Source organism: Stylophora pistillata, chromosome 6, assembly GCF_964205215.1.
Source record: "Stylophora pistillata chromosome 6, jaStyPist1.2, whole genome shotgun sequence".
Taxonomy (NCBI): domain Eukaryota; kingdom Metazoa; phylum Cnidaria; class Anthozoa; order Scleractinia; family Pocilloporidae; genus Stylophora; species Stylophora pistillata.
Window position 1 is genome coordinate 12,452,704 of NC_142524.1, and position 11,250 is coordinate 12,463,953.

Consider the following 11,250-nt stretch of genomic DNA (forward strand, 5'->3'; position numbering starts at 1 on the left):
TACCCTTCAGACCTTTCCACGAGAACAAACTCTATTAACCTGTCCGTTTGGTTCACAACAGTAACAGTCCTAAACAGTCCAAAACGATGTTCTGTGCGTTCCATAGCGAAATTCGTTGACGCTGAAATCACTGAACGCGCCAAATTCGCCTTGCATGCGCACTCATTTTGCCGTCGTGTCCATGTTCCCCTTTTTCTGCGCCTGCGTTAACCCAGTCACCACATTTGTTACTGTACCCTGAAGTCTTGCTGTTATATTTTTAGGGATACAACTTTGATGCCGAACATTCACGGTTTGATGCCTTTGGTGTCGCTGGTCTTTGCTCCCTTTGCTGAAATGAGGTAAATCCAATCATTTGTTGTCTATCTTCTACTTTTTTTCTCTCTCTCTCTTTTTTAGATAGATTGTCTTTAGGCTGTTCACTAGGCCTCGGTTATTTGAAGGGTGGACAACGCCGTTCAGTGAATGAATTTCTATCCGTTGGATGGCGTTCTCCACCCTTCGAACATCTGGACCCAGACGGTTTCTCTTTCTGTCCTCTTGTGTGCTCTGGTCGACCCAAATGAACTTGGAATATGCACAGAGTTAAAAAGCTGATGTTTCGAGCGTTAGCCCTTCGTCAGAGCGAATTCACTCGTCAGAGTGATTCGCCCTGACGAAGGGCTAACGCTCGAAACATCAGCTTTTTAACTCTTTACGGTGACCAATTTCAACTTAGTTGATATAACCACAGTCACGCTCGGAGAAAAAAGAACTCCCAGTGTTTCCGTAAAAACTTGGGACCCTCTACACCACTGAGCCATAAGAGACTCGGGGAAGTGTAGGCAATTTACCAAGGGTCCTGGGGACAAACTTCCTGCCTATTGCTAGGATAGGTATGTCGATATGTTACGCTTTAGCTCAGTGACAGTGTAAATGAAGATGCTGAATTTTGAGCCAGATGATTTAAGTGAAATATTCAGAGTGAATGACACAGGCATCCTTGAAGAAAGAAGGAACTTCTTTTTCTTCTTCTCCAATTTTGCCAATTTATGGCCCTGTTTACGTTTCCGTGTTTATCTGGACATTTTCTTATGTCTTAAGCCACTTGACAAACTATCACAGCTGGCATTACCTAAAATCTCGTGAACCCTGGAATCTCTTTTGAGTCGATGCTGTTAATTTGTCCACAGAGTTGATCGTGACAAGCGGCAGTATACAGGGGCGTTGGTGGGTTTGGGTTATGACCCCACAACAAACGAAGCGCTTCTGCCGGATTATGACAGCGAGCTAGTATTTGAGGTGGATTTCACGGAAAGAGACATTGTCGATGTAGGTTGACAGCAGATGATAGGTATTCGTTTTTCGGGGTGAAAGGTTTGGATATAAAGGAAATGTTACTCTCTGGCTCGGTGCGAAAAGACTACAGAGACCATAAGCAATCAGATCGGCAACGCCCAGGAAGACTTCGATCAAAGAATGAATGTATATTCTAGTTAGAATTTCGCGAATGGCTGGATGTGTTCACCGTCTCTAAAGACGTTGCACCGCAACTTCAGCATAACACATGAGAACAGCGCTGAGTTCGAAATGGATACTTAAAAAATTTGCTGTCGGGGTTTCCGTTCTCAGACCACACAAGTTATAGCAATTTTACTTTGCTGAGAACGGGTAAGAACTGTACGAATTCTTAGAACGCACGTGCTGAGCTATCGTTCTTCCCATTAGAACTTTTGTTTTGCCACGTCCTCGTACGCGTCTCGTCGTGGTTTGCTTAAGGTCCCTAATAGTTATGTTGAGCTCTGGTCGTAGAATTCCGTTACCTATAATTACAGCGATTTCACTCCCTGAGCATTGCTCGAAGGAAGACATTTGCTTTCGCTTGTCTTTACCCAATAGGCCGCAGGTTAAGGTTAATGGTTCGTAAATGAGCTTTTGATGATAGGTCGCGGATGGTGGATTACAAAAAAAAAAAATTCACGCGTGAACGCGGAGAGGCATTGATAAAATCTCAGATGGATCTTTTTGTTTTCAACCTTAACGTCAGATCTTTTAATTCAAAGTTAGAATAGGAAACCTATAGCGTGCTACCCTCTCAAGGCATCAGAGTACCTTTCGCATTCATTGGGGCCTCGTTAAGAGTGACCTTTCTTCTAAAATTGTCTAGCCGAGCAATTTGAAGACTCGGGTGGCCTCAACTTTTTTTTCCCATCCTCTGTCGTCCCCACATAGATTTTGTTTCTCTTTTACATGTTCATAGTTTTGCGTCATTTTAAACTTTTATTTCCTCAGGCGTCTGTCCATTTTAACTGTGATACTTTACGTCTACTCGATAGATTAATCTGGTACGTCGCGCTGTTAACGAGATGTTTGAGAGCGAGGAGGCGATAGCTGGTTGGGGAACTCCAATGGTGGAGAGAATTCAGAACGTCAGCAGATCTTTGCTGCTTAAGTTAGTTTTCAGTGTTTTTGTGGACCAGTATTACTATCTGAGCAACAGCGCACCTACCCCCCCCCAACTTTTGTTGGCTAGGGGCGAGGGGGAGGGGTAGCTGCGCAGTTGCTCAAATAGTGACGAAAATCTGTTTTTGTTTTTGATTTTGGGTGTGCGGTGTGCCGCTCTGCAAACACTCGCTTTGTGAATGGTGTCGTTGTTGTTGTTGTTTTTGTTGTTTTTGTTGTTTTTTTTTTATCATTGGGCCGATGAAGTTGAATCTGAAGCGGCCAACCGAGGTTATATGGTGAAGGCGGGAACAGACTGACTTACGAGGGGAGAGCTAAGGGGATTTTTGTCCACTCACCGGATTCCTCCCTGCCTGAAAATTAAAGTTTGATTGTTACGCGCAAAATAGAGGGAAGTCTTGTGCTCTAGTGTCGCGTGTAGCCTTATTGATGTCTGATGTTCCCAATTTTGTGTGCTGTTTGAAGTTAAATTCGTTAAAATTTTTTATGATGGATTTCTTTAAATTTTCCAGAATTGTCTTGAAACGCAGGGAGAGCAAAAATCCATGCCCATTTCCCAGAACGGGCTACTGGAATCAGGTAATTCAAACATTGAACCGGCTAATGGTCGAAGAGTGCTGTTCAAATTGACCTTTGTGCAGAACGAGACCAACTAAGAACTGAACTAGTTCGAAATATGAGTAAAAGCTAATGACTAGTCAGTGAAACCCAGGGTGACACAGGTTTTCCGCGCGACTGGTTCTTGGTTTGCTTCTGATTGGTTGAGAAGCCTGGCGAGCGGGTTCTTTGAATAAATGACTGTGATTGGATGAAAATCATATATGTGAACTGTGGGTTAAGAAATGAATATCAAAGCGATCTTCGCAGTAACTATTGCTCAAACAGTGTTCATTACTGCGAAGATCGTTTTGATATTCAAGTTCTTTGAGCCAATAATAGAGCGTTACCGTGAAGACTCAATCTGACGAGGGGTAATGCTCGAAAGTCAGCTTTAGAGACTCTTTACGTTGGCCAATTTACAGCATCGTCTCAGCTCAGTTGATGAAACAAAATTGCATAATTACTATAGTTCGTGGATGTTAAGCTTCGTATAGGTATTGAATTTAAGTCATAAGCAGGCGAAGCGTAGATCCTCACCATCCCGCAAGAGAGATAGCTTTAAACCACATCTATTTCCTTGTCACAGATCGATCCAGCCTACCTGCTACAAGCAACTACCAAAGAGTCAGATGCCGGTCAACTATTCACGTTACACAATGCTGTGGCTATCTCCGGCGTACCTCTGGAGGATGAAGACGACGAGGCCAGGCAGAAGGTGGCCCTGCTGCAGGAAAAGTTGGAGTGGCTCAAAAGCTTGGAAGGAAGGTAAACAAATGACTAGCACATGAACTGTTTGCTTCTGTTTCTTGGGCAGCTTTGTTATGAAAATGTTTACGTTTGTGTTGTTTCAATTTTTTTCTCTTGGTTCAGTTGAGTTTTATTTTCCCTTTGCTCAAGAACAAGTTACGAGAACAGACGGGCTTTTCAGCGGGAAGGTGTTATATTAATTTAACTGCAGTTTCACCTTATTAATTTACGAGGAGATCTCTAGCTGAGAAGCTCATGGGAGAATTGCCAAGCAGATGCTAGGAGTTATAGGGTGTTAAAGAATGCAGTTTGGTGAACAAAAAGCCTATCCCCCTCTCTTCTACTCCTCAGTTCTTTCTTTTAATATTCTTCTCCATAGCTCTAAGAATTCAAAGAAGATAGTCGTGGCCCACATAGTCAACTGACATCACACAAATAAAAAATGATTTTAAAACTATCTTTACTTGCTAATGTTTCGTTTTGTTTTGTGACTTGCAGATCCTCAGAGCAGTTTACTGAAGAAGTAGTTTGCCCTTTGTGCAACGTGTTGTGTAGGCATCCGCGTGCAATTGCCATGCATTTGAGGAGCACGGGCCATAGGGATATAGAGACTTCTTTGTACGAAGACTAGATATGCGAATAATAACACTGAGGACTGGAGGCATGGAATGGAAAGCTGGCAGGTTGCGGACTGTTGCTGACGTGGAAAGAAGGAATTCAAAGATGAGCTGGTTACGTTACTCCGCTGTATTGCATTGGTTGAATCCATGGTTGAAGTGTCTCAAGCGAGGTGTTATAAAAAGTTTGGTCCGAAGGACAGTGATCCAAGTTGTTTGTCGAAGATTTGGCGATTCTGAAGCGTTGTGAGCAGATCTTTCAGGTTTTGGTTCGACAGGAACACCTACTTTGCACAAAGATTAGTTATGAATCAGTGTTAAAGGCGACCTTTTTTAAAAGACTTTCACGTGTGGTCGTTTGTGCAGCGCGTAACTACTTGTTTACATAGAACGGCTAATTTTTTGAGACGATCAGGTCGTTGAAAGGGGGCTGTTGATGATCGCGTGGGTCACATTAGAAAGGAAAGTTGCGGCGAAATGGTTCTGAACGACGAGATGATTAAGACAGTGATGATAGTGATGATGATGAGGAGGAGGAGGAGGAGGAAGAGGATACTGATGACGACGACGACTTGATACCACAGCGTTTTCGGACTTCGACGAAGAAGACAAGAAAGACTGTTATGAACTGTTATGATTACTTTTAGCGCAGACAATTGATAACAACTCACGTTAATTTTTGTCTTGAATTGATTTTTAATGTTTTTGTACATAATTGATTTATCAAATCGTTGTTGTTAACTTTAAAACAAGTAGTGAGCGTCAATAAAGGTTAATTATTGGTGTTCAAAGACCTGCGGCTTCCCTGACTGCCAATCATTTGTTCCGTTAATCATCCCACGGGACCATTGAAAGAGGTGCAAGGTAAGATTTTGGGATCGCTGTTCTTTCTTAGAACAAAACAAGAGAACGATTCAATTATCTTACGCTTGTCGTTGAATTAAAGTACCGACGACTTCTTCCGTATATCATAAAGCCTCATCCAGACACTCGAATTTGTGAGAATCCGAGACAGTTATTCTAACCAAGTCCACAGTCGAGGGTTTGAATATCTTAAGAGAACTTTCCCATCCGCTCTTTCCCCTAACGTTTAGAGGAAAGCGCCTCTGTCTCTCTCTTAAAATCTTCCTTGAAAATACATTTTTATTTAACATGTTACACTCTGTCTTTCCTTACTCGCAACTCCACACACTTATCGTCCCATGAGAGCGCGCTTTGTGTTTCTATTTTTTTTAAAGTTGTATAATTTTTTCGGTTTCTTTATCGGCACAATTACCTACATAATTAACCGTTAAATAGATAGGGGATTTTTTTCATCCTCAAATAATTTAATATTCATATTTTTCATCAATGTTGACTTTCTGAGTGCTTTGTTTAAAGTCAGGAAATGAGTTTGTTACTTAAGATGGCCGAAAACAAATACTGCGCGTAGGTGTTAATTGGTAGAATCCTCGACTTCTAATTCTCGCCGTAGATTGTACGTTAAGGGCAGGAAGAAAGCATTGTTCGGCCGTTTACAGCTTACATATTGAAATCCACTGATTGATTTCACCAGCGGAAAGGTGGTTTTAGAAATTTCATTTTCCAGCCGAAAACTGAACTTTCCTGAAAAAGATATCTTGATTAATTAACCAATACTCACGAAACAGCGAGGAACAAGAAGGTTAGAAAGGGATGTTTGAAAGCTTGGCGGGAGACTTTGGTACAAATAAACAATTCGCTTTTTTTAAAAAAGTTGTTTTAATTACATTGCCAACCAATTTTTCGCCCATCAGGTATTCGTTGCGCAAGCAGGTGTTTTCATTTTACCAAGGCCCGAAAAAAAAATCACTTTCTCCTGGCCAACCACTTCACTGGGCTTACGTTCGTGTTATTGCAAGTATTGTATTTCGTGTGGGAATCACACCACCATCAGAAACTTATTAGTGGAGCCGATTTCATGTCTGTTCATTTATGCTTGCTTGCTTTGCGAACATGACATTTTCTTCAAGTAATTAGCTTTTGACGCGAATTTAAAAAGATTCATTAAAATGCAGTATGATTGAAGTTCGAAGTTTCGTATTTGCTCTGCATAATTAAAACAGATTTCGTTTCATTTTAGTTTTTGTTTGTTATGGTTTTTCTGTAGCAGTTCATAGCTAGATAGGACCATATCTTGATCAGTTCCTTGTCAGCTCAAACAAATGGATTAGACTTCGCTTTGTTCCAAAGAGCGGTGCTTTACCTTGTTATACGATTGACTACATCGGATATTGGTTTGGAAACTAATGAGACGTTATCATACAAAATGTCAATTTTTGTTTAACTGCGAGAAATATCTTACAGTGTTGAGTCATGATTAGCATATATGACCTTTGCGTATGATGAATATACACGTTGTAATCTGTAGACTTCCAGCTGGTCGAGCATAGTAGCGAAATTTTTCCTTAATGAGACATGACCTTGGAAACATGTATCTCAATTCACTTTGGGAACAGGTGATATGATTATCCGAAATGTGCAAGTGTCAACGATCGCTGTACATGTACTGTCTTTAAAATAAGGACACAAGGCTACAGGAGAATCACATTGCCGGTATGTTTTTAAATTCGAATCACAGTTTAGCATTTGAAAAATCACATCAACTGAGAACGAACGATGAATGTCCAGGATTGACAGTTCTAAATGCAGTTTTGGGAGTGTCGTGTTTTTATGGTACCGTCGCGAACTTCATCATTCTAATTTTCACAATTTTGAAGCAACGTTATCAAGGTTTATCGCCAGACAGAATACTGATTGCAAATTTTGCAAGCGTCGATCTCATGGCGTGTTTCATCAGTCTGCCGCTTCATGTAAGAACCATAAACGGTCAAGCGAGTATTGCCGATAACCCCATATGCTTATCAAGGTTTTTCACGATGTTCACTTGTTTTGCCGTTAATATCATGACACTAGCGGCCATAAGTATAGACCGCTATGACGCCATTTGTCGCGCGCCTTTGCGTGAAATAACTTGCAAGAAGACTGCATATTTCCTGGTCTTCATTTGGTCGTATGCAATTTGTACCGCTGCAGCCGGGGGAACAGGACATATCCTTACCGTCGTGCGAGGCGAACACGTCTGCTATAGCCCCGGGCGGGACGTGCCTCCGAACGCAATCATTGGCAAAACTGTAATGATTGCCGTCGTAGCTCTATGGATCTTGCCTTCTCTTGGAATTATGTTTTACAGATTCTACGCAATTCGAAAATACGTCCAAGATCACTCATCCTATCTGCGCGACACTCTCGGTGTTTTAGGGGTAAAAAGAGAAGTCAAACTCACCAAGATTTGTGTCACAATGATTATAACATATCTTAGTTTATGGGTAATGTTTGCACTCATGGTTTTACTAAGGAACCAATTCTCTTCTTTGGAAATTCATTGTACATATCTGTGGTCGTATTCCTTGGCTTACTCCAGTTTCACCGTTGTACCAGTCGAGTACATGATTCTTGACAAAAGAATTCTGGCTTATGTTTGGCGAAAATGTGTGCCGAGAAGAAGGAGAAAAGTTTCTGTAGAGCTGGCGACGATTGGTCACAAAGGAGACGTAACAAAAACTTGATCAACGAAAAAAGTAAATCGTAATTAGAATTGATTGAAAAGCATTCACTACTCTTAATTTTAAAATGAAATTTTCGTGACATCTTTCATTACTTTCGTCGCGGGCTTTTACGATGCTACAAGTCCAACGACTTTAATTTTATTCCCATTGTTCAGCTCAGCTCCTCGCCCTAAATTTTTGATTACCACAATTTCTTGTAATTTTCAACATTTTCCTAGGGTCTGAGAGCTTTGGTTGATTCTTTATTTTGTTTTTTGTTTTTTTGTTTTTGTTTTGTTTTCTTGTACTTGATCAGTTCCATCGTGCTTTAAATACTATTTCAAAACCTCGCGCATCTTGTTACATACATTGATTTGATAAAACAGGATGCACGAATTTTTTAGCCAATTTTTAAATAGCTTCTCGAACACGCCTCATGAAGAAAGAAAAATGGAAATATTCACGAATTTTCCACTTTTTGTCGATAAGTTTTTTGTTCGTGTCGATCTGTTTTATGTCTTCAAATACGTGTTATCAACATTTAAATTACGAAATGAGTTCACAAGAAGTTGATGCTTCAACCCAAGGGCTTGATTTTGCATGAAACCCATGATGACGCCTCGTTCGACACACGTCGCTCAGACAGTAACATATTTATTTTCTTCCTGATCAGTGACAGAACATCATAGCGTACTAATCTTCCACCTGATTTTAAAATACCCGTGACGCACTTTATCATTTTACTTAATCTTTCTAATTTCTACGAAGTAAATTGTTAAAATAAAAGCACTTGGGTTATTTGACACCAGTATAAGTGGCTGTGCGTCGATCTTTAGACGTAAGCCAACTAGCGTAAACAGCTGCTGTCTGCTGTCTTATCACGCCATCCTCGGAAGTAATTGAGACCTTATTTAGCTTTGAATATTTGGTACACGAGGATAGAAACTGATGGACGAAAAATCCTTTCAATTTTATTGGCGAACATGGCCTTTTGCACACGTTCACTTTTAGTAAACCGGAGGAGGCGAAAAAAGTGAGGGAAGTTTGGGTCGAGTCATTACGCCACCCGACCTAAGCCTCCACCGTCTATTAACCCCTCCGGTTCTTTTGCTCTTTTCATTTTAACAACTGAACCCCTAGAAGAAGCTTAAGTGAACAAGAATTAGGCAGACAATTCCCACGGCTTTTATGTTCCAATTTCACCCGTCTTTCATAATTCCATTACTACAGATCTAGACGCTCGAAGCAGTTTTCAGTACCAGTATAAACTTCTAGTAAATACCCCCTCAAAGATATGCGCAGTCAGCTAGTGGATTCTGATGTCATTTGACTGTTTTTCTTAAGCCACAGTATAATGATTAGTTCCTGACTCCCTAAGTGTAACGTCTCCCAGTTTTGAAGTGTCTCTCTCAGATGGACACTCGGGTACTTCATTTACACAGAGTTTGCGTTAGATAAGCAGCATGATCTACCCATCCGATAACGTTCAATGAATATAAATTGAAGAGATCCATTTGTCTGCGCGTAGATCATGGCTCTAAACCAGCCAGCTAATTCCCTAATGATAATTTGTTGAACCCTCACCCTCGAACATTGCTATTCATATTCTCCGTACTGTTCTCTTAACATTTCCTGTGGGACTGACAAGGAGAATTTGTTTGACAATCAGAAGCTTTCTAAATTGGTGAATCATTTCCTTTATTCTCGTGACTTTTGCCTCCCGGTTGGCTCAATTGGTTAGAGCGCCGGATTGTTGTGCGGGAGGTCGGGGGTTCGAGACCCGGCCGGACCAAAACTCATGGTCTTAAAATAACTGAGGATAATTTACTACCTTTCTACAATCAAGAAATGGATAGATATTCTAGTCTTCTCGGATAAAGACGAATAAACCGCAGGCGCCGTCTCCTGCAGGGCTAGGGGTAGGAGACGTTAATTTCCCACGCACGAGATTACTGTGTGGTGGATGTCCTCCCCTGGGGTGGGATGGGCGGGAAGGTGAGATCGTTACATGGACTGAAGCGGCTGCCAGAGGCGCCTGATAATGCTGACGTCCGATCTCAACCTTAGAGATGGGTGGTTTTTGGCCCTGTGGGGAGTGGTCAGTCAACCTATGTATGTATGTATGTATGTATGTATGTATGTATGTATGTATGTATGTATGTAGGTATGTAATGATGTACGTAATGATGTATCTATGCATGCATGCATGCATGCATGTATGTATGTATGTGTGTATGTAGGTAGGTAGGTAGGTAGGTAGGTAGGTAGGTAGGTAGGTAGGTAGGTAGGTAGGTATGCAGTAAATGGCTTGAACCCGGGGGTAACATGTAAAGGTGCAGTCTGATCGTCCGGCTGAGTGTCACTACCACCGACAACAGTCCTTCTCAGGACTACACTCACCCGGACGATTGTATTGTATTGTAATCTTTATTTAGACACGATCAATTCATCAGCCTATAAAAATACATATCACATACGCTAAGATATTTAAAATTAAAACTACATACTATAACACTAAAGCTGTTTTCCGTGAATGCCGTGCGTTAGACTTTAAAAATGTCATTGATCTTACGTTTAAATAACCCCAGAGACTCTGTGTTCCTTATATCGCGTGGTAAACTGTTCCATAATGTGGCGCCGTTGTAGCTAAAGCTTTTTCTGTAATACGATCAGACTACACCTTCACGTAGGTAGGTATGTAGGTAGGTATGTAGGTAGGTATGTAGGTAGGTAGGTAGGTAGGTAGGTAGGTAGGTAGATAGGTATGTATGTATGTATGTATGTATTAAAGAAATTAGAAGCCAGTGACTCTAGGGGGTAAAGGGTTAAATAACTCAGTATAATTCTATCCTGTTATCAGTCATACGTCACTACGGAGTCACATGAGAAGCACGCGCGCTTGCTTATTTAGCCACTGTACGTTCGCTTTCTTAGCCTGCAGTACAGAACCACCGTGGTCCAGTATTCAAACCTTTTGTAGTGAGTATATACCCAGTCTATATCATCTCTTCACCCTCTGCTTGTTTTTCTTAGTTTTTACAGAAACTTAGCTGACTATTGTTGTTATCATGGCCAACGAAGCAACGCAAATAGTCGTTGAAGCCGAAATCACAGGCCAGCCTGGCTTTTCAGGCGGTCAACCTGACCATTCTAGGCAACCTGCCGAAAATGAAATAATTAGCCAACCTGGCACTGAAACACTACGCGAGACCCTCCCAGAAATGAACAAGTCTATGAGCTCTATGGCAACACTCCTCGAACAGTTTGTTGCTCGCGGG

At 41.3% G+C, this 11,250-nt stretch overlaps 2 protein-coding genes across 2 annotated transcripts in view; both read left to right on the forward strand.

Annotated features, from left to right (window-relative positions):
• Positions 1-4,569, forward strand: part of LOC111336720 (ATP-dependent RNA helicase TDRD9) — a 30,279-nt gene extending 25,710 nt beyond the window's left edge. Inside the window, exons 35-40 of the mRNA XM_088726090.1 lie at positions 264-341; positions 1,173-1,311; positions 2,316-2,431; positions 2,955-3,021; positions 3,629-3,807; positions 4,288-4,569. Coding sequence (XP_088582216.1) covers positions 264-341; positions 1,173-1,311; positions 2,316-2,431; positions 2,955-3,021; positions 3,629-3,807; positions 4,288-4,420 — 712 coding nt within the window. The 3' untranslated portion in view covers positions 4,421-4,569. The remainder of the gene's footprint in view (positions 1-263; positions 342-1,172; positions 1,312-2,315; positions 2,432-2,954; positions 3,022-3,628; positions 3,808-4,287) is intronic.
• A 1,965-nt stretch (positions 4,570-6,534) lies between these two features.
• Positions 6,535-8,435, forward strand: LOC148728293 (neuromedin-K receptor-like). The gene has a single exon (XM_088724508.1). It carries the CDS (start codon positions 6,983-6,985, stop codon positions 7,991-7,993), a length of 1,011 nt encoding a protein of 336 aa, XP_088580634.1. The 5' UTR covers positions 6,535-6,982; the 3' UTR covers positions 7,994-8,435.
• The last annotated feature ends 2,815 nt before the right edge of the window (positions 8,436-11,250 follow it).

Coding starts and splice junctions, on each gene's coding strand:
- LOC148728293 (XM_088724508.1), top strand. CDS start 6,983: ATGTTTTTAAATTCGAATCACAGTTTAGCATTTGAAAAATCACATCAA.